This window comes from Myotis daubentonii, chromosome 1 (assembly GCF_963259705.1).
Source record: "Myotis daubentonii chromosome 1, mMyoDau2.1, whole genome shotgun sequence".
Classification (NCBI taxonomy): domain Eukaryota; kingdom Metazoa; phylum Chordata; class Mammalia; order Chiroptera; family Vespertilionidae; genus Myotis; species Myotis daubentonii.
The window spans coordinates 171,783,922-171,807,541 of record NC_081840.1 but is presented as its reverse complement, the minus strand read 5'-3'; the positions used below and the strand labels follow the sequence as shown (position 1 = coordinate 171,807,541).

General features: G+C 37.8%; 1 protein-coding gene across 2 annotated transcripts in view; it reads left to right on the top strand.

Moving 5' to 3' along the window:
* CCSER1 (coiled-coil serine rich protein 1) overlaps positions 1-13,220 on the top strand; it is a 1,185,560-nt gene extending 1,172,340 nt beyond the window's left edge. For both annotated transcript variants that reach the window (XM_059665408.1, XM_059665417.1), the window contains exon 11: positions 12,504-13,220. In XM_059665408.1, the coding sequence (XP_059521391.1) occupies positions 12,504-12,989 (486 nt within the window). In that variant the 3' untranslated portion in view covers positions 12,990-13,220. The remainder of the gene's footprint in view (positions 1-12,503) is intronic.
* The last annotated feature ends 10,400 nt before the right edge of the window (positions 13,221-23,620 follow it).

Below are 23,620 nucleotides of genomic sequence, written 5' to 3'. Positions count from 1 at the left end.
CCTAAAGCTTCCTGGGTTATTCAGAATGAAGAAATCCTTAGACTGTAGGTACCATACTGGATGTGGTGCTTATTTGTCTTGTTGATCAAGATTTATGTTTATAAATGCTTCCAATGTTTATCAGCACATTACATTGACTTAGTAAATGAGCTAATATTTTTAATTAATCACTGTATGGGCCTGCAAAAGTGTCTAGCCCAGCCGTGGGCAAACTACGGCCCGCGGGCCGGATCCGGCCCGTTTGAAATGAATAAAACTAAAAAAAAAAGACCTTACCCTTTTATGTAATGATGTTTATTTTGAATTTATATTAGTTCACATAAACACTCCATCCATGCTTTTGTTCCGGCCCTCCGGTCCAGTTTAAGAACCCATTGTGGCCCTCGAGTCAAAAAGTTTGCCCCTGGTCAAACTCTTTTTTTTACCCCTGGTCTAGCCTATAAAGAGCATTATGTGTTTTTAAAGAACAAAAAGTATAAAAGCCTAAATTTGCTTTCCTACTGGTTATAAATGATTTTTAATATTTTTATTTTTTATCCTCACCTGAGGATGTTTTTGATTTGAGAGAGAGAGAGGAAGGGAGAGAGAGATCGATTGGTCGACTCCTGTACATGCCCTTGACTGAGGATGAAACCCACACCCATGTAAGTGCCCCAACTGGGAATCTAACCCGCAACCCTTGTGTACATGGGATGATGCTCTGACCAACGGAGCCACCCATCCAGGGCTGTAAATGATTTTTTAAAAGGATAGCAGTTTCTGTATGTGGCCTTTTTCTTTCTAGAGGTGCTGCATTGGTTACTTTTACTGTCTGACTTGGGGAAGCATTATAGTTTAGGCCAGTGATGCTCAACTAGGACAGCTTTGCTCTCAAAGGGATATTTGGAAATGTCTAGAGTAGTGGTTCTCAACCTTGGCTGCACATTAGAATCACCTGGGAATCTTTTCAAAATCCTGATTTCTGGGCCTCATCCTCTGGAAATTCTGTTTCTTTGTTACTAATGTTGTGGCCCCACCCCAAAACAAAGAAACAGAATTTCCGGAGGATGAGGCCCAAAAATCAGCATTTTAAAAAGATTCCCAGGTGATTCTAATGTGCAGCCAAGGTTGAGAACCACTGATCTAAAGACACTTTGGGTTGTTGTAGTTGGATTCAGGTGCTACTGGCACCTAGAGGTGGAGGCAAGGGATGCTGCTAAGCATACTGCAGTGTCCTGGACAGCCCCCTACAAGAAATCGTGTAATCCCAATGTAAATAGTTCTGAGGTTAAAAAACTCTTGGCTTAGAGCTTGGGTTTTGAAATCCAAATGTTTGAAATCCAGTTCATATTCTGCTGCCTGCTAACCCTGAAATTCTGGTAAAACAAAGCACATATCTTGACACATTATAAATATTTCCCAAATCTTAGTGATTGTTATAAACAAAATCTGAACTAAAATGACTTATAAGCCTTTTAATAATTTTTCTAAAATTATATAACATATGTTCTCTTGAATTTAGAAAATTTAAGAATTGCTTCTCTATAGATATTTTCAACATTAGGTATCAGATAAATAATCGGGTTTTGAAAGCACTCATCCCCACATTTCATAATTTATCAATCTCATTAAAACTAGGATAGAAACTAGTGTGGTAAAGTTTTACAAGAAAAGATCTTTATGTCTTTTCCGATAGTAGACTCCATTGTCAATAAAGCAATAAAGCATTTTCTTGGAACGCTATAGAACCCATCCTCTACGAGTAGGACAACAGGGTTTCTTTAAGGTGTGTGCTGCAAAGGGAAGGGAACTATATACAGAGCACTTCCATTTAATTCTTCTTTAACACGTGTCACAATGCTAATGTAACCTTTCTTTAAGAGAATTTACAAAGATCATTAGAGAAAAAAATATTAAAGGGACCCTTATAATAGTATCCAAGATAACTACATAGAAAGAAAATAATTGTGAATGAATGGAAAGATATTCCATTCTGTAATGGTAATTGGAATGATTACTATTATTAAAATGCACTTACTATCCAAAGCAATCCACAGATTCAATGCAACCTCTATCAAAATTCTAATGGCATTTTTTTTCACAGAACCAAAAAAAAATAATTCTAAAATTTGAATGGAACCACAAAAAATCCCAAATAGCCAAAGAAGTGTTGAGAAAGAAGAACAAAGTTGGTCTCAAACTATATTACAAAGCTATAATAATTAAAAATTTTATGCTATGGCATTGGCATAAAAACAGACACACAAGTCAATGTAACAGAATTGAGAGCCCAGAAATAAACCCACCCTCATATGGACAATTAATTTACTATAAAGCAGCCAAGAACATAAAATGGGAAACAGATAGTCTCTTCAATAAATGGTCCTAGGAAAACTGGACAGCCACATGAAAAAGAATAAAAGTAGAACTCTATCTTACACCATACACAAAAATTGACTCAATGTTAATAAAGGACTTAAATGTAAGACTTGATGTAATTTAAGACTTGACATCATAAAATCCCTAGAAGAAAACATAGTTGGTAATCTGACATGCTTTTCATCAATATTTTTGAGAATTTGATTCCAAAGTCATGGGCAATGAACAAAAATAAATAAATGGAATTATGTCTAAGTAAAAAGTGATTGCATAGCAAAGGAAACCATAATCAAAATGGGAAGAAGATATTTGCAAATCATATATTTGTTAAGAAGTTAATATTAAAGAACTCATACAACTCAACTACCGGAAAACACATGATTAAAAAATGGGCAGAGGCCCTGGCCATTAGTTCAGTTGGTTAGAGTGTTGTCCCAATAAGCCCAGGTTGTGGGTTCAATCCTTAGTTTGGGCACATACAACAATCAACCAATTAATGTATAAATGGGTGGAAAAACAAATTTATTTTCCTCGCTCTTCCTTCATTTCTCTCTCTAAAATCAATAAATATTTTTTAATAGAATGAACACAGATGGCCAACAGGCACATGAAAAACTGTTTAACACCATTAATTCTAGAGAAATGCACATCAAAGCCACAAGGAAATATCACCTCACTCCTGTTAGAATGACTATAATAATAATTTAAAAAAGACAATAAATAACAAGTGTTAAAAAGGATGTAGAGCAAAAGGAACCTTTGTATGTCATTGCTGGGAATGTAAATTAGTGCAGCCATGAATAGAAAATAAGGTGGCAATTCCTCAAAAAATTAAAAATAGAGATACCATATGATCCAGCTCTTCCAGTTCTGGCTATTTATCTGAAGAATATGAGAATGGTAATTTCAAAAGACATATGCATTCCTATGTTCATAACAGCATTATTTACAATAGCCAAACTTTGGAAACAAAGTAAGTATCTACTGATGGATGAATGAAAACAAATATGATATATATGTATAGACAGCTGGGGTGGACCTGGAAATTGTTATGCCAAGTGAAAAAAGTCAGATGGAGAAAGACAAATGCCTTACGATTTCACTCATATGCGGAATCTAAAAAAACACACACAAAATAATACTGAATAAACAAAAACCAACTCATGGTTAGAGAAAATGTGTGGCTATCAGAAGGAAATGGGGGATGGGTAAAATGAGTACAGGGGATCCATTCTATAGTGATGGATAGAAACCAGACTTCTTGTGGTGACCACTTTTGGTAGGGTACACAGATGTCTAATTATAATATTGTACACGTGAAATATATACAATTTTACCTCAATAATAAAAGAAAATATATTGAAGATTTATTTATAGATTTCAATATGTTACTGAGTAATATTATTTGTACATACCTTTATTCAAAGCACTTTTCATATCCATAATCATATTTAACCTAGAGATGGCTTATTGACTTCACAATATTGAAAGTTTTTTATTATTCAGCCTTTATTATAGAGTCTCTGTCATTCACTTATTATACTGCCTCAGCTGGTGCTGTCAACATTTATTTTCTTCACTAAAGAAGTGGCCAACCCAGATAATCTTCAAGTCTGGGCAGTATCAAATGGGTCACAGTCATTTGTTGAGTCTGTATATTAAATAATATGTTGCTACAATTACTAAGACACCAGAAATTATACTTTTTATAATTAGAGAAGATGCTGATTTTTCTGTTTGTATTTCTGAATTCAAAATGTTTACATAAATGAAATATATAAGAGTTGAGTTAAAGATATTTTCATGGGACTATTTTACTATCCCTGGTTTTGGCCAAAGAATTTTATTTCTATGTCATGTTGATACATGGGAAGAAAAGAGATTAAGAACTGCTGCTTCACCATAATTCCCTTTCAATTCATTTTCCATAGTTTTAATGCAATGTACTTAAAGAGATTTTTTTCAGTTGCTTTGATATTTAATGCTATAGACATAACATCATATTGCTTTGGTGGTTATAAAAGGTTTATTTTCTTTGAAGTATATCTTGTAGTTACATAATAAGTCTTTCCTTATTGGGTAAGGTGTAACTAAGGGGGAGTTGAAACTATAAAAACATCCCTGAAAAGTAATCTATCCCTTGGGAAAAGTCATTCCCAAGAAAGGAAGGAAGGGAGAGAGGAAGGAAGGGAAGCAAAATAGACATGACCAGTGCTTGGTAGTTTAAGATCCAGATGAAATGTCAATCTGGATACATCAAAGTAATCAACTCATTCAGCAATGAGAGAAAAAAAAAATCAAGGAAAAGAACACTCCATCCTATATAATAAAAGGCTAATATGCAAATAGACCAAACCGCAGAACAACTGAACTACCAGTTGCTATGACGTGTGCTGACCACCAGGGGGCATGTACAGAACATTTGCAGCATTGGCAGCAGGCAGCAGAGCATGGCACATGATGGGCGTTGGCCACGGCGGGATAGTGGAGGTGAGCAGGGGCGCCAGACCAAGGAGGGACACCCGTGGCTGTCATCGGAGTGAGCTTCTGGTGGTTGCTGAAAATTCTTTGCTCCCATGCGCTGTGGTTTCACCTGGTGCTCGCACCTGTTGATGGCGCCGGCCCCGCTAGCACCCACTGCTGGCATCAGCCTCAACCGCTCTGCACCATCAGTGCATGGGAGTGGAGGCAGCAGGAGCGGGGCTGCCAGCAGAAAGGGACCAGGGGCCGTGGTGGGAGGGGTCAGGTGGGGGCACAGAGGATGAGCCGAGGCCCACCCCTGTGCCCACCATAACCTCTCAGCCCACAGTTCCTTTCAAGGTGCACAAATTCGTGCACTGGGCCCCTAGTATTATATAAACTGTCAGTGAGGAAAAGAATCATGGTAATAGAATCTTTTCTGGAATTTATAAATATTAAGGAAATACTACTAAATACCAGGCACTGTTATGAGCAGTGGATTCAGCATTAAACAAAACAGGCAAAGTGCCTGTCCATATGAAATGTGTATTTTAGTTGGTTTGGGTGTAGAAATGCATAGGGTTCAAAATTTATATTCTTAAAAATAAAATATACAGTATTCCACATTTCCTATCTTATTTGATTTAGAGGACTCATTAGTAGGAAACCATGAACTTACTCAGGAAGTGTATTTCTCAATGTGAATTATCATCTAAGAGCTACTACTTAGCTTCTACTATAAGAACTCTGACCAATGATACTGGCTCACTTTAACTTAATTTAATATTATTTCTTCTTTTATTTGAATTCAAATGATAATGTTGATATTTTTAGTAAACTTTATGGCTTTTTAAAATACTATTTAACATTAGCCATTTTTCTAATGTAAATCTTTTTTTTTCCTACCTAGCTATTAGGAATTGTTTCATGTGTTTCTATCCCTTTAGGAACAATTCTAGATGTGAAACAACACTATTTTCTGTTAAGTGAAGAGCATTTGCTGAAAAAAATATATTTTAAAATAAAAAATAATCATTTATTAAGTTCTAATCAATGCAAGAAAGAATCACAGAAGTAGTAACAACTGATAACATTTTTTTGCAATTGTCAGTATAGTTCACAAAAAGGAAAAACTTCAGAAAAAGTACATAAAATTCATTAATCAGTGTTAGAAATATTGCTACATTCCCCCTTTCATTTTATTACCCTACTTTAATAAAAATGGGACTATATATATTGGCACGATTACTGCATTTATATTTTGCATCAGTTATGAGACAATTTTTAAAATATAATAAGATCCCTAAAATTAGATGAATCTTAAAATCAGTGCTTTCAACCAGGTCATGGTTCTAACAGCGTTTGCATTGCTGTATGTATAGATTTTAAAGCTTTATACTGTCCCTTATTTTTTTCGAGTTCAATGCAATGTTGGTAATATGTTTGTTGAGTTTTCATTTAAGAATATCATTCAAGGAGTGTTTACTATGATCTGGTATTATAACCAGTAATTTTGTATATGGAAACCCAGCAAAGAACGAAAAAGGGTGTAATATTGATATGAGTAAAAAATATATATATTTGTAATTTGATTGCCTCTGTTTCATACCCTCTTCTAAAATTAAAACCAAATGCTTTATGAAATATAAAGAGGAAATATACCCACATGTATATAGCCACTGAGATAAATGTGACTGAACTGTCTATCAAACATAAGGAACTGAAGAAAGAAGAAATTGCACGAGAGGTTGGTGTGACCAATTATTGGGTCACACTGATTTTAATAAGTAAACGGAATATAGTTTTTGTTTGTTTTTAATTAGCATAGTTTTTGTTTGTTTTTCCTTTCTTAGTCATATGTATAATAAAGTCAGTGATCTTGTATTCAATGAAATGCAGACTATCTGCTTTCATAAGAAATTAGAGAGAAAATATAATAGGGAAATAAAGAATAGATTTTGTTATAATCTTCACACTTTAATCACTATCTTTGCCATCTATTCATCCTCTACTAGGAACTCTAAGGATAGGTAATAAAATATCTTTTTGACAACTAAATTGCCTAAAAACTAACATATGAGTTTTGGGAAATTTACTTCCAGGTTTGAGAAAGATGTAGCTAAACATATGCACTGAAAATTCCCTTTAAGGATGTGATCCCAGGAGCTGCAGAAAGAATCAATTTATTTATCTTGCTACTAATTGGTATTATTTATTTCCCTCTTGGCTACAGTAACCAAATACAAATATTTATGTGCCAAAATATATTTTTATATTTTGAATTAAGGGGATCTTTCCTATGTTTGTCTAAACATGTTCCAAACATGTAGAATATATATATTTAAATATAGAATTTTAGAACTGGAAAAGGAGTTAAATGAATATTAGTATTTCTCCAAGATATTTTCCTCATCTCTTTCAATAGGCTTAGAAAAAGAAGCCCACAAAAATTAATTTATTCATCCAAGGTCACACCATTTGATAGCAGCAGAGTCAAGATTAGAGTATTTGGCTAAAAGTTCATTATTCTTACTATTATGCCAAATTGTCTCATAATATATTAAACATACCAACTGGATAATGAGTGTAGTGGATGCTGTGGTTGTGCTTCCGTTCTCCCTCCCCCTGCCCCAAACACACACTCCCCACACACAAACACACCCTGTCACAACTAAAGCTTTCATTTTCCCAGTTTCTGAAAGTGTTGGCAGCTGATAGCATACAAGTTAAGTTCCTCTCCCAGAATTTCTCCCTGAGGAAAAATAATAAGGAAAAGCCTGCTTACTCGAGGTCACACCCCTTTCCCAGAGGCTGTCCATGTCCAATAAGGGTATAAGGCTCCAACCACTTGTCTAAAAGGGAGACAAATAGGAAAAGTCACACAAACTTTAGATTCTGTGTGATTATCTGAGGCAGTGTAATTGCAGAGCACTTTAATCCCCTCTGTGCCAGACCCTGCTTCCTTCACTCCTGCACAGGTGCTGGTTTGAGAATACACTCCAATAAATGTCTTGTTTATTGTCTCACATATTTGTCTCAGAATCTGTTCTGGGGAACCAAACTACAACAATTAATGTAAAATTACTTAAATATTCTGGACTAAGTTACTTCGCTTTTATTCAGTCTAAATAGAAGTGTTCAAAGGGGCTTAGCTGCCACAGGATGAAATGTGCATCTACCAAGGTAATTTTTAGGTTTACTAGTCACTTTATTTTATTCATGTAATTATTCATGTGTTGTTGCTGTCATTAGATAACTATGTATGTCAACACAGGTATGAATGTGTATCTTCCTTTCACAGGTGAGGAAATTGGTGGCTTAGGGATGGTAAGAAACTTACCCAGCTAAACAGTGTCTAATTCTGATTGATTCTCCCATCAGACTTCTAGCTGCTTGAAGGCAGGAGCCACTTCCTTTACGAACAGCCCTGGTTCCCTTCATGTAATGCAGTGTCTTGCCCTCAATGACAGTCAGTAAACATTTATCAAATGAATAAATTAATCCATATGTCTGACCACAAATCCCTGCCATTAACCCCTGTGCTATACAGTCTCCTACGTATTTGATGAGCCCTGGATTAATGGTAAACATCATAAAGAACTAACAAAGGAGGGGGGATTTGAAGTCTAAGATGTCAAAAACAATCTATGTGAAGCACACAGGAATGGGTAATTTAAATATGCATTTTCTTTAAAAATTGAGAGGAAGAGCCTTGATTTTGTTTCTTTTTATGGTAGATACTCATGTTCCTTGTAGGTATCAGATGCCATATCAGAGAAAAAGTAGTGAGGCTGCCTGTGGGTTGAGTTGTTCGATTATTTTAATATATCTTTAATAAAAGTATATATTCAATTTAATATAATATTCTAGGAGGGCTAAAATGACCACATAAGAAAATAATGGCTATTTCCCCCACTGTACTGTAATGGAGATGATCTCCACCCACCTTCTCTACTTTCCTAGGCAGCAGCTATAAAAATAGAAATGAAAAAGAAACATTTCCACTGATAATTATCACAATGAATTTACTAATGCTTCTTGTGTCCCCTTTGTCCTGAAATGAAAGTTTTTATCAGGATATTTTACAAATAGCATCCAGGATGTGTCTAAAATTTGGATGCAGATATTAAGCACAGTGTTGATTTGGAGCCTGTCAGTAACTGATTCAATAGTTAAGTAAAATTCTTATAGCAGTAAAGTTAGAGAGATGAAGAGATTATCAAAGTTAGCTTTTCTAAGGAAATCAAAATACCTAGAAGTGTTGGAAAAGAATCAAGAAGCAGTAATCTAGAAACATTTCGAGAGGATGAAAATTGAATAGAAATAGTTTATTCCTTTTATTCCCAAGAAAGTCTCTGAAATGTCTGCTATAAATCAGGCAATGTTTCTTTTGTGCAAGAGTTAACCAACCTGACTTCCTCTACTCTTCATCTATGGACGAGTTAAAGTGGCAAATTAGAAATCATAGAGAAGGTCTGCTATAAGGAGGCACATAAAAAACAGAATGAACATTTAACAATCAAGACAATTTTTTATAAAAGAAAGGCATGATTAGTAAAATGCTTCAACCTGAAAAGGCATATGGACACCCCAGTTATCCCCCAATACACCTTAGTTTTGTAGAAGAGCAGGGAGATTCATCTCAGTGATGGTAATCTTGAAACATCCATTGAAATTACAATATTGTTCTGCATGTAATTTATTTTTAAAAAAATGTGATAACTTTCAAAAATATTCCAGGGGCTCCACTGGAAGGCAGAATGAACTTGTGGTTCATCAAGCAGACTGTCTACCGTGCACCAGTGTAGGGTACAAACTCACTGAGCCTCAGTTTTCTAGTCTATATAATGAGGATGAGGGGAACTACTTCAAACATGGATTGAATATGTTAAGGCATTAGAAGAATGCTTGGCATATAATATATGTTCATAAATAGATATTTATATCTCAGCAGATAAACATTATTCAGCATATGCTTATTTTTAAATGTTTAATATCTATCTGAAAATTGAATCAGGAGGATAGAGTGGATATAAGAGAAGTGGACAGATGACTTGAGGTTGCATTTTTTTTTTCAGTACATTAGCAAGAACATGATTTGAAGGGGTGTGAAGAAAAGAGAGAAAGCAAAAGAGAAATCTCCATGTGATAGCCTGATAGGGATGATATTTATTACTGAGGAAGCTATCTGGGGAAGGATAGGTTTCAGAGTCAAAATCATGTTTGTTTGTTTTTATTTGGTTTTATGTCAAATTAGTGATATTAATCAAAGTGATGGTGGCTGGATAAGGGAATTGGGGTTCAAAGTAGAGATCAGGTTTGCAAAAATGGCTTTTTAGGGAACAATGAAAAGATAACTATTTAAAACTATTCCATTTAGATGTCAAGTATCCAGAAATTTTCTGGCTCCTTCAGAATGTTTTATACCAACCTATTTCCATCTGCTCTACTCTCTTCTCTCTTTCTCTTCATTCTTCATATCAACAATAAACCCTACCCTTTTACCACCAGAGCAATAGGACAGGTAGTCAATTTCTAGCTCAATGTGTTTTTCCAAACAAGACAGTGTTCTTTCTCTTCAAGAGGAATTCTGGTACCAGCTCGCAATCTTTGCTTCCCACAGCATGACTTAATGAGCTATGTTTTGTTTCTATAATCCTATATAATAAAAGGGTAATATGCAAATTGACCAAACGGCTGAACGACCGGTCGCTGTGACGTGCACTGACCACCAGGGGGCAGATGCTCAATGCAGGAGCTTCCCCCTGGTGGTCAGTGTGCTCCCACAGGGGGAGCGCCACTCAGCCACAAGCCAGGCTGATGGCTGGCAAGTGCAGGGGCCCACCTTCACGGCAGCACTAACGATGTCCGAATACGGCTTAAGCCCGTGGGGAGCAGGCCTAAGCCATCAGTCAGACATCCCCCGAGGGCTCCCAGACTGTGAGAAGATGCAGGCCAGCCTGAGGGACCCCCCCCCCCTCCTGAGTGCACAAATCTCGTGCATTGGGCCTCTAGTTAGAATATAAACATTGTGAGAAAGAAGATGGCATATACTGTGTACCTGATTTTGATTAATAAAGTACATCCAAAAATTCTAAATGAAATACATGTTGAAATTTATTTTAGGTACTCTATTGTCCTCCTTAGGTCAATGTTGATACATTGTTTTAGTTCTTTAAATTTTTATGTTACCACTTTGCTGATACAAATTATGACATTGATCATTCTAAAATTCTCTGCACATTTATTTAAGTAAATATAATGTATAAAATCCAGCAAAAAAACGAATAGGCTCATACATTGATGTTCATTACTTATTCAAATTATCTATATTCTCAGGTAAACCTATAGAATTCAAATTTAGGAAATTAGATAAACACATTTTAAAATGCCTTTTAGTTCAAGGACAAAAAGAAATGAGCTATCAAGCCATGAACAGACATGGAGGAACCTTAGATGCATATTACTAAGTGAAATAAGCCAATATTAAAAGACTCCATACTGTACAATTCCAACTACAATAGGTCCTCAGATTACATGGGAGATCCCTTCCTACGGGACATAACGCGATTTTCACCGTAAGTTGGAACCCACCTACATAAGCACCTACATCACTCACATGGAGCACATACATACATAGCAGTAATGAAGTGAAACAGTAAAAAAAAAAAATTAAAAGAAAGTTAACTATTCCTGACCTTTACTTGTGATAAATAAATAATAAAAAACATAAAACACATATGCACATACGTTGAAATGACGGACTTTTTTTTATATATAAATAAATGGGAGTTGGCGACGTAACCACGAAACAATGTACGTGGAGTCTGACTTAACCCAAGGACTGTCTGTATACAACATTCTGGAAAAGATAAAATTATGGAGATGATAAAATTCAGCAGTTACTAGGGGTAGGAGGCGTAGTGACGAGATAAATAGGAAGACCAGGGGATATTTTTATGGCAGTAAAAATACTCTATTATAATGTTGAACAAATGCCATTGTAATTTTGTCCAAACCCATAGAGTGCACAGTGAATCCTAATGTAAACTGGATTTGGGTGATTATGATGTGTCAATGTAGGTTTATCCTTGGTAAAAAATGTGCCACTTTGGTGAGTGATGTTGATTGGGGGGAAGTTATGCCTATGTGCTTTAGAAATTTCTGTACCTCCCTTTAAATTTTCTCTAAACCTAAAACTGCTCTAAAAGCATAAAGCCTTCAGCCCTGGCTGAGTGGTTCAGTTGGCTGGTTGGAGTGTCACCCCTTTTACCCAAGGGTTGCAGGTTCGATTCCTGGGGCTGGTGGTGGGGCACATGCCTGAATTGTGGGTTTAATTCCTAGTCAGGGTGTGTGCTGGGGGGGGGGTGGTGTTGGCTGGTGGATGTTTTTTCTCTCTCTCTTTCTAAAACTCAATTGAAAAACCAAACATATCCTTGGGTGAGGATTTTTAAAAAATAATAATATATAAAGCTTTTAAAACAATGGTTTTTAGAATAAGTTAATCATTTATTGACTATTGGTAGTGATATTGCACTGAGAAATTTAATCTCATGAAGAATTCTACAGATTTTTTAAAGGCTTGTTGAAAATGTTGGGGTTTGCACACAAAATGTGAAAGTATCACTCTGTCTTCAATGAATGTTTTTTTTAAACATAATTGTCTTTCTGTGTCCTTACCATAGGCTACATATCGAAACCGAGTTGTGAGCCAAAGTCTCAGCACAAGGGACAGAAAAGCAATACATACTCCCACCGAGGACCGTTTTAGATACTCGTCAGCTGACCAGACAAGCCCCTACAAAAGCAAGACCTGTCAACTATCAAGTCTGTGTTTAAATAGTTTCTTGAAGGACAAGGAACTAGTGGAAGTTACCAAACACTCAAGAGGAACTTGTGAAAGCCTCACTTCAGAGGTCACCCAGAACTTGAGGGCCACTGTTGGGCAGAACTCTCTGAAGCCAACAGCTAAGACTGAAGGGCTCCCCACGTCCTCAGAGAAACCAAAGGACCAAGCTGCTGTGGCCCGACAGCATTCAACCTTTACCGGCAGGTTCGGACAGCCACCGAGAGGGCCAATCTCTTTACACACATACAGCAGAAAGAATGTTTTTCTCCATCACAATTTACACACCACTGAGCTGCAGACTCTAGGCCAACAGGATGGGTAATTACTCCACCCGATTCTGTTTCTGAGTAAAGATGGTTAGTGTTGCTCGTTCATAGCTCACATTTCAATTGTCATGTACTTTTTATTCTTTTCATTTTTGGTTATAAACAATGAATTGTGTACTTTTTTTTTTTTTAGAATGAGGGTTCAAGCATGTTAACTGAATTAGGTTTAATAGCCTTGAAGGTTTTATTATATAAATATGTATAATAAATGGGACCATCTTGCTGGTTGCTATAGTCCATGATTTATTTATTTTTTATCTTTATCAGTTACTGATATCTATTGAAGCTCCTGAAAGTAATATCAGATAGTTCTCTATTCATTGAATGGCGTAACTGTGAAAATAGATGTGAGAAATAAGTAGATGAGGGAATTGTAAAGAATTTTAACTTACATAGTTAATAGAAGGAAAAGAGAAGATGGATTTTAAATCTTATATTTGGTGGTGTATTTATTTGAAGAATAGAGTTTGCTTGCGTGTAACCTAGAGATACGTTCGTCTCTCTATTACATTCAAGCTTATCTTGTTACACTATAAGGGGAGGGGGGGTCTATTTCTTTTGCCTCTAAATGTTTAGTTCACACTAGTTCAAAAGGACTTTAGACTGAGTAATTGCTAGCCAAATAGAGAATGACAGCTCTGATCTTACAAAACTGTCTTATAGTTTTTGCTAGTGATGTTGAAGTACTAGGACAGGACACAGAGGTGGTAAAGTTGGCTAAATTCTGTCAAATGACGCAAAAAGCATGATATGCTTGCTCTTTTAATCATGGCCATATCGGCATATTTTTCCAAGTTTTACAGGTGGAACATTCTAAGAAAGTTATTTTACTTCACTTTCCTTGTAGTTTTTAAAATCTTCAACTATTTTTTCTGTATATTCAGCTTCACCCTATATACACCAACCCATACAGGATGACTTGAGGAACAGAAAGTCAGTTTCTTGGTAGCTCAGTGTACACTGTTTTGACTGTTTAGTCATCTAGCTTTGGAAAGAAAAGTTAATAACGTGGACTTTGGTGATTTGATCTCAGTATTTAACACTCATTTGATGGCAAATATTTCTCTGTAACAAATAAGGCCTCTGGTGTTTTACTTAAACGCACATGAGATTGATCAATAGATCAAAATGATTTCTTTATGGCTATTTAATACCAGACTATATGCAGCTATAAAAATAAATAATAAACAGCAACCAGTAGGAAACAGGTCTGCAGTTTTCTTATACAAAGATAAAAGCTAATCACAGCGTCCCTATTAGGCATAGTTCATGCAAATCGAAATTTGTCATACCTACTGCATGACCTGTTTTCCTGGCATTCTCTAACAGACAGAATCCATCTGCATGTGCAAATGTAATGAATAAAGGGAAATTGAGATAGCAGTTTTTTAGCATGGAGTCTAGTGTAAATTAAAGCTGTGTGTGAAATGCATCTCCTAATACAAAAATGCTCTCGGCTTTGGGAAAGGCCACTAGATTCCTACCTTAGCTTTAACTATTAAACTTTGAAGCAATTCTCAAACTTTGATTAGAATTGATAAGAGTAAAGAGTCTAGTGCATATGCTCTACTTGCAATTCTAAAGGAAGACACATGTGCATCAAGACAAGCGTTTGCCAAATGTTTTTATTCTTTGTGTGTTTGTAATGCTGCCAGAAGAGAACAATATGCACTATGATTTGCTTGGCTTAATTAGACTGCTATCTAAAATTTCCGGCTATAGTTTAGAAGCTATAATACTTATGCAGATATACATTTTGGACCAGGCAATATTTAAGACATGCTAGAAAACCAGAAAAATGATGATGATTAATTGTGTAATTCAGTTTTATTTGTCCAGAAAGTTGCTGTGTATTGCTAGAGTATTTGAATTCTGTAAATAAGTTAGCATGATAAAATGATCAAGGATTTTTTCCCAGGATATGGAAGAACTGTGTATCACAAATAATGTTTTTGATCTGGACTTTTGGAGTTTATAGTTTTGTTTTCCTGGAAGATAGACTTTTGAATTATGCTTTGTAAAAAAAAATAATCTATTTAAGAAAATCTGTCATTTAATAGACATTTTAAGAGACATTTTAAACACTAGTATTTTCTTGAAAAACCTTTTTTAAAACTGAAACATTCAAAAAGAAAACCTGGATTAAGCAGTTCAATTTTAAATGGAGGGATATTTTTTGGAAATATCATCTTAAAGCTGTTTTGTATCAGTATTTTCAGCATTGTTATAATATTATTTGTAATACTAAGTGTAACTCAAGCCTGGAGAAGGTGTAAGCCCACCATGCCAACGTCCATCAGTAACTGTAAAGCAGGGGTCAAGTTCCTCTGGTGTACATATAGAAACTTAAAACAAGAGCATATGGGCATTCTTTCAGCAGATTGATTTCTTTGTACTAAAATCTCTAGTTTTCTAAGACAGTTCCATGTGTAAAAATGATTTATACATTTTCTCCAAGGCAGTACATATCCAAAGACAGGACACCAGGGGGAAAAAGTGCTTGTTTTTCTGACAGAAGCAGTTGTGTTTCTTTCCCTTCCTCTTTCTTCTGTGCATGTATATCTGCAGCTAAGCCTACGTAACCCTGTAAAAGTTCTGCTGCAAATTGTCTCTTCTGAATTTAGAATGTGTTTTGAAGGACACCTAAGAAGAGATAGTCCTCGAGGAAAAGCTGTTTCTACCTGAATTAAACTGTGCCCATTTTTGTAATTCTCTTGTAACATGAAACTGTATTTCTATGGAACTCAGTGATTTTTTTCAACTGATTTTTTTATATGCTAACAGTCACAGTGAAATTTTGAATTCTCTCTCAAACTATTTTTGCTTCTTTGGAGCACCGTGGTCTGTGCAAATGGCAACAGGAAACTGTAGCTGCAATGCTAAAGGTAAACCTGCAAGTATCAGTATGCTCAGGGGAAGAACCTAGAGCCACACATTGTTCACGTTGTTTCTGTTATTTATTGAGTGAGGTATAAAGAACTAGCAAGCCAGTAGTCAATATTAAACATGTGTAGGCATGCCCACACATACCTAATTTAAAATGTTTACAAAGACTTTCATGATTAATCTGTGTTATGACCTCCGTTTTACCCTATATATGCCAAGATTTAGTCCTAGCCCATGGCCACTATTATCTGAGTGTTACTGAATTCTAAGAAAATTTCACATTTTGTTTTCTTTGCCTTGTATGTGTTTAATACAGATAATACCTCCCCTCAAAAGAGTTAATTTTTTAAATTGTCATGTATTTAAGGACTACATCCACAAGATAAATTATCACACTCTTCTAGAACTTTCTGAGTAACTTAGTTATCAATGGAACAATAGGAGCAATTTATTGAATAACAAGTATTATTTCTTCGTATTTATTTTCCACATTCATTATCACCTTTCTCATTTTCAAGAAGTAGTATCCCATTACAGTGTGTAACTTGGAATACTGGGTATAATCTTACACTTATAATCTCAATTTTTCTCCACTTTTTCACTTTCAGAATTTGACATTCCAAATATCTTTAGAAGTATGAAGTGCTTAAGAACAGCCCTTACAACTCCACTGAGCCAGGTGTAGATCAAAACGGAAATAGAAAGAGAGGTGACTACGAAGGTGCTGTCTGTGAGTGCCACCCACTTGACTGAATCACACCCCCCTGGCCAGAAGCTTTGCCCTTGCTGATATATCTGTTTAAATGCAGCACTGATTCATTTTTACTAAGACGTTTATTGCATTCTGGGGCTTAACTCTTAAGGCATTATTTATTATCAGGTCTTTTTGTATATTTTTATTTTCTTTTTTGTACGAAATACTTTAACCATACATGATATTTTTGAGGAACTTAATCCTCTTGGAATTTAAATTTTTTTCTTGTTCACTCTCTGCCCCCATGTTCTTACTTTGTCATGCCAACTCTAGGCTATATATATATAAACACATGGCAGGGATGAGAGAAAATATAAGCAAGTTTGGGCTCTTATAAAAGTTGAATTTCACTGTAGTATAAAAGTAAATAGCCAGCTATCAGCCAACCAAACAAAGAAGCCCACTTCTCTTAACAAAATACATTATCATTGCCAAATTTTTACTTTTCAAGTCTTAATCTGTGCCAATTTTTTTCACCAATAGGCAGAACCACAACATACGCATGAATTATCCTATATAATAAAGAGGTAATATGCAAATTAACCCTCACAACCTCACAAGATGGCTGCCTATGACCAGGCCAGCAGGGGGATTAGTGAGGGATGACCTAACGACTGAATAGCAGGCTGCATGGGGCAACCAGGCTGGCAGGGGGGACAGTTAAGGGCAACCAGGCTGGCAGAAGGGGGCAGTTGGAGGTGACCAGGCCAGCAGGGGGGGGGGGCAGTAAGAGGTGACCAGGCTGGCAGGGGAGGGTGCAGTTGGGGGTGACCAGGCCAGTGGGGGGGGGCAGTTGGGGGTGATTAGGTTGGCAGGGGGGGCAGTGAGGGGTGACCAGGCTGGTGGGGAGTTGGCAGTTAGGAGTGACCAGGCTGGCAAGGAGGGGGCAGTTGGGGGCGACCTGGCTGGCAGGGGCGGGGGCAGTTAGGGGCAACCAGGCAGGCAGGCAGGTGAGTGGTTAGGAGCCAGTGGTCCAGGATTGTAAGAGGGATATCCACCTGCTGATTGTAAGAGGGATATCCACCAGCAGTTGGACCTCACCCGAGGGGTCCCGGATTGGAGAGAGTGCAGGCTGGGCTGAGGGGAACCCCTTCCCCTCCTGTGTATGAATTTTGTGCACCGGGCCTCTAGTGTATTTATAATAAACCTGATCTTGCTCACAACCCAGTTGTAGTTCTAATGTAACCAAAAAAAACACAAAAGTTAAAGATATTACTTTCTGGGTATGGAAAAAGAATAAAGGCAATTCACTCTATTTTAGATTTGGAGAATGTCTCACAAAATTTGTGACACAATAAAAACTCCTAATTCATGCAGAGTGACTTTCTTACACCTGAATAAGTGATTTAGGATGTGAGATATCATGGTTCTTACTAGAGAAATTTCAGTGTAGCCTTATTAACTTCATCACTTTAACAAACATACTTTTCAATTTTGAACATAAAATTCAAGATAAGGAGCTTTCTACAGCTTATCATTTCTAAACATTACCTCCTTGCTTTAGTAAGCTCAGGTTGTTATAACAAAATACCATAGGCTGGATGGTTTAAACAATGGACTTTTATTTCCTAAGGTTCTGGAAGGTTCTGGAAGCTGGGTATTTAAGATCAGAGACAGCTGTGTCCTTCTCACTGTGTTAGTACAGGAAAGGGAGTGAACCAGGTGTGGTTTGTTTGTCTTCTTTTATGATGACTAATCCCATCCCATCAAGGGCACCACCATCATGACCTCATCTAATCCTAAGTACTTCCCAAAGGCTTCATCTTCAAATACCATCACACTGGGGTTAAGGCATCAACAAATTAATGTGGGGGGAACACAAACTCCAGTCCACAGCACTCATTTTCATCTTACAACCACCTAGTAAGTTTACTATTGTTTTACTCATTTCATTAATGAGATCAGAGAGTTTAGGTAATTTTCCCAAGGTACAGAGCATGTATGTTTCACTAAACCGGATTCTATAACTTTTGCTCTTTCCATTTATACTATGTTTACCTCCAAAGTAGTCTCTCCACCAAGGAGGCAGAGTGATTCAAGAAAATATTTGCTGCCTCAATGTCTTTTACTTTTAAAAATGCCATTGATATTGCTAGCAAAAAAATCTGAGCAACGATCTATGTTAGCAAATCAAGACACTATGAATTCAAAATCATTTTAGAGCAATTATTGATGTTTAGATCAATAAGTATAGAACCCTAAGAGGAAGGCATTTATCTGATATCAAGTTTACCTCCCAAAGAAATCTAACATCCTAATTTTCTTTTCTTAAAGGCAATTGCGAAGAATACTGAGAAAAAATTTCATGCTATTTTTTTTTAAAGAAGAGATCCAATAAAATGTCTAACATAAGGAAAACATACAGTATGTGAAAAATAATCTAGTTGTCAAATTCTTATTATTTCTTTTTCTTATTTTCTGATACTGACATAGACATTGAATTCCATATGCTTGTCTTGCCTTATATGCATTTAAAAAACAAGATATTTACAAAGTTAAAATATTTCTACCTAGGGACAAAAATTACAGCTTATTTAAATTTTCTTATTTGGGCGTTAAAATTAAATGGCAAATGCAAATTTATTTGTCCTAATTTTTTTTAAATAAAATGTATTTTATTTTGTAGTTAATCATTTATACCTAAGTAATCTCTGAATAAGATGTAACCCTACTATGGACTGTCTCTTCCAAAATCCTGTTTTTAGGAATACAAGAGATTTGAGTATTGAGTTAGCTGTACCCTGCTTTTTAAGAGGGAAAAGAAAACACACAAAACTATTTGATGTATACTAATACATAGGGGTCTGAGGTTATTAACATTTATAATAATGTTTTCTATTCTCTAAAACTACAAATTTAGTGGAAAAAATAATAGTTAAGTACTCTGGAAATTACCACTTTTAAGTAATATTGAATGCCATAGTATAATTTCTTATGTGGTCTTGATTTCTCAATAAAAACTTTGATTTTATTCAATGAAAAGAAATGCCACCATTAGATTAACATTCTGAGAAAAGATTGATACACTTAAGCATGACAATTAGAAAAATGCATAATTTTCTGCATAATAAATTTTAAAACCATAAACATGTTGTATGCTACCTAAATGCTTTGATTATGACAATTTGCTCTAAGACTGTCTTGGTAATAGATTGGTTTACAGATGCATTCAAACTGGGCGTCAAGCAATGTGATTTATTTTCAGATTCTTGGAAGTTGTGATTATGTTTTCATCAGCTGGTTGACATGACTTGTGTCTTCACTTTCTTTGCCACCAGGCTTCTCCTAATTTCTGATATGCAATAATAAAGTGCAATATCCCAGGGACCATTACAGGAATATGATGCTATCATTTCATTTCAATACATGTGTGGAGTCTCTTCTTTCTCAGCTATACTCTTTATCTCCATGTTTACAACTGGTCACAACTCAAAATGTATCTTACAATGTTTGGGCTTTATAGTTGACAAAACCCTGTTTATTGATTCTATGTGTTTTGTAACAACACAAAATATACAAAATTCTAAATTCTCTGTTTCTCTCTCTCACTTGCAAGCTCATTCACACGCACACACCGAGTTTTCTAAGATGCCTGGAAGATGGATGCTTGAAAACAGCTATAAAGTGTTTGAAAAGGTGCCTGAATGTATATCCATTTGGCATCCAGACCAGCTAATAGGGAAGATGACACACTTAAAATGCTGTTGCAATGCCTTGAAAGCATAACCAATATTATATCTTTAAAACCATCAGGTGTTCTCTATAGTTTCACAACTTCAGAGAAAAGGGTGCTCCTCTGTTGTATACTTCTGTATAATGTGATTTCAAAAAACTGAAATGAACAACATGATGATACTTTTTATAATTTATATGTAACTAGAGGCCCGGTGCACCAAAATTTGTGCACTCGGTGGGGGGAGGTGGGTCCCTCAGCCCGGCCTGTGCCCTCTCGCAGTCTGGGACTCCTCGGGAGATAATGACCTGCTGGCTTAGGCCTCCTCCCAGGTGGCAGAGGGCAGGCCCAATCCCTAGGTGCAGCCCCTGGTCAGGCTCAGAGCAGGGCCAATTGGGGAGTTGGGGCGCCACCACCTGTCATGCACAGAGCAGGGCGATCTGGAGGTTGTGATGCCACCCTCAGTCACGCTCAGGGTAGGGCTGATTGGGGGGTTGGGGCACCGTCCCCTGTCACACTCAAGGCAGGGTCGATGGGGAGGTTGCGCCACCCCCTGTCACGCACAGAGCAGGGCCAATCAGGGAGTTGGGGCACTGCCCCCTGTCACTCACAGAGCAGGGCCCATCAGGGGGGTTAGGGCTCTGTACCCTGTCATGCACAGAGCAGGGCCAACCAGGGGGTTGGGGCGCCGCCACTCTCACACTCAGGGCAGGGCCGATGGGGAGGTTATGGCTCTACCCCGTCACACACACAGCAAGGCTGATCAGGGGGTTGGGGCGCCGCACCCTGTCACACACAGCTGCAGGGCGATCAGGGGGTTGGGGAGCTCCCCCCTATCAGGCACAGAGCAGGGCTGATCAGGGGGTTGGGGCGCCTTCCCCTGTCATGAACAGAGCAGGGTGGATAGGGAGGTTGTGGCCCTGCCCCCTGTCACACACAGAGCCGCAGGGTGATCAGGGGGTTTGGGCGCTGCCCCCTGTCACGCTGATCCTGGTGCTGGGAGGCATATTACCCTTTTACTATATAGGGTAGAGGCCTGGTGCACGGTTGGGTGCTGGCTGGTTTGCCCTGAAGGATGTCCTGGATCAGGGTGGGGGTCCCCACTGGGGTGCCTGGCCAGCCTGGGTGAGTGGATGATGGCTGTTTGCAGCTGGTCACACATCCTTCAGGGTGGGGGTCCCCACTGGGGTGCCTGGCCAGCCTGGGTGAGGGGATGATGGCTGTTTGCAGCTGGTCACACACCCTTCAGGGTGGGGTCCCCACTGGGGTGCCTGGCCAGTCTGGGTGAGGGGCTGAGGGCTGTTTTCAGGCTGGGGGTGACTGAAGCTCCCAACCACTCCTTTTTTTCTTTTTTATTCTGGGCCAGCTTTAGCTTTGAGGCTTGGCTCCAGCTCTTAGGCCTCTGCTGCTGAAAGTAGGTGTCTGGCCTTTGCTTACAATGTTGCGATCCTGCTGGCTGAAGCCCTGCAGACTAAAGCAGGTTTCTGGGGTTTTGTTTAGCTTCTATATTTGTTACATAGTTGCTTAGAGTTGCAGCTCAGAGGCCTGCAGCGGCAGGCGGGGAACATTGGAGTCCTCCGTCATTGAAGCAAGCAAGCCTCATGTTAGTTTCAAGCTGCCTGGCTGCCAGCCGCCATCTTGGCTGGCAGTTAATTTGCATATTGCCCTGATTAGCCAATGGGAAGGGTAGCGGTCGTACACTAATTACCATGTTTCTCTTTTATTAGATAGGATTTGACCTATGGTTTAAGACTCAATTTATTTTCCTGACCACAGCGTTCTATTCTATTTTGAACTCAGTTTTCTATAAAGAATGTCAAGAAGCACTGTATTGATTTTTTATTAATTACTTAAGGTAATAAATTCAGCAGGTTATTTTAAAGGCTTTATGAAGATTCATAAACTCAACTTCACAATTCCATTGGTAATTGTTTACAAACCTTTGGTTATGATTATAATCACTCTTTAAAATTTCAATTCTAAAATAATAATTTAAACATATTTAAAATGAAATACTGATGAATATACTGCTTATTACTTATACATTCTTCAAATACTCTCATTATTAATTTTATTTCCTTTTTTTCTGTAAAAGAACATTTATTTGGTAAATCATAGAAACAGAAAATGTAATTCCTAAAAGAAATGGGCTTAGGAAGGAAGTTCTGGAGATAAAGAAGGACCCTTAAAACCTGGGAGTGAGGGAGCTGATGGTAATATGCCTGAGGCAGGGTGGGGGAAGGGAAAAAGAAAGGGAAAGGTGCTGGCCTGCTCCCTGGAGGGAGAGAACCTCATTTTATTTTAAATGGATCTTATACATCTCATTCCAGTTTATGCTTCATATTTCTCTAATATAACACACACTTCTTCATTTGTAGAGCTATCAGTGGAATAAGCATTAAATGTACAGAAGTGAAAAAAATGAATATCATAGCTTAAGGAAGATTTTAAAATCAAATCACATTTCAGAAGATGACTATATGAAGTAGACCCAACCTTAATACAGAAAGTTAATTTGTGATAGCAATAAATCCAAGAGTAGTGTTTGCTAGTCTCATTTTTGGTCTCCACCCAGAATCCTATTTAATAAAAGACAAAAAGGGTAATTAACTGTACCTCCACTATGCTTCCCATTGGCTCTAATCAGGGTGATATGCAAATTAACTGCCAACAAAGATGGCAGCCAGCAGCCACGCAGCTGTAGCGAGCAGGAGGCTTGCTTGCTCCAGTGATGGAGGAAGCCAAGGTTCCCCCCTGCCACGGCCAGGCTCTGAGCTCCACTCTAAGCAACAAAGTTGCAATTATAGAAGCTAAACAAACCCCAGATACTTGCTTTCAGCAGGCCCTGGCCTCGGTGCGGGAGTGGCAACAAAGTTTCAATTATAGAAGGTAAATAAGTCCCAGAATAAAAAAAGAAAAAAGAAAAAAAGGAGAGGCTGGGAGCTTCAGTCGCTTGCCAGCCTGAAAACGGCCCTCAGCCACTCACCCAGACTGGCCAGGCACCCCAGTGGGGACCCCCACCTTGAAGGGGGTGTGACCAGCTGCAAATAGCCATCAGCCCCTCACCCAGACTGGTAAGGCACCCAAATGGGACCCCCACCCTGATCTGGGACAACCGTTAAGGCATACCAGCCGGTCCCCACCTGTGTACCAGGCCTCTATCCTATATAGTAAAAGGGTAATATGCAAACTGACCCTAACAGCAGAAAGACTGGGAATGACTGGTCACTATGACACACACTGACCACCAGTGGGCAGATGCTCAATGCAGAAGCTTCCCTCTGGTGGTCAGTGCGCTCTCACATGGGAGGAGC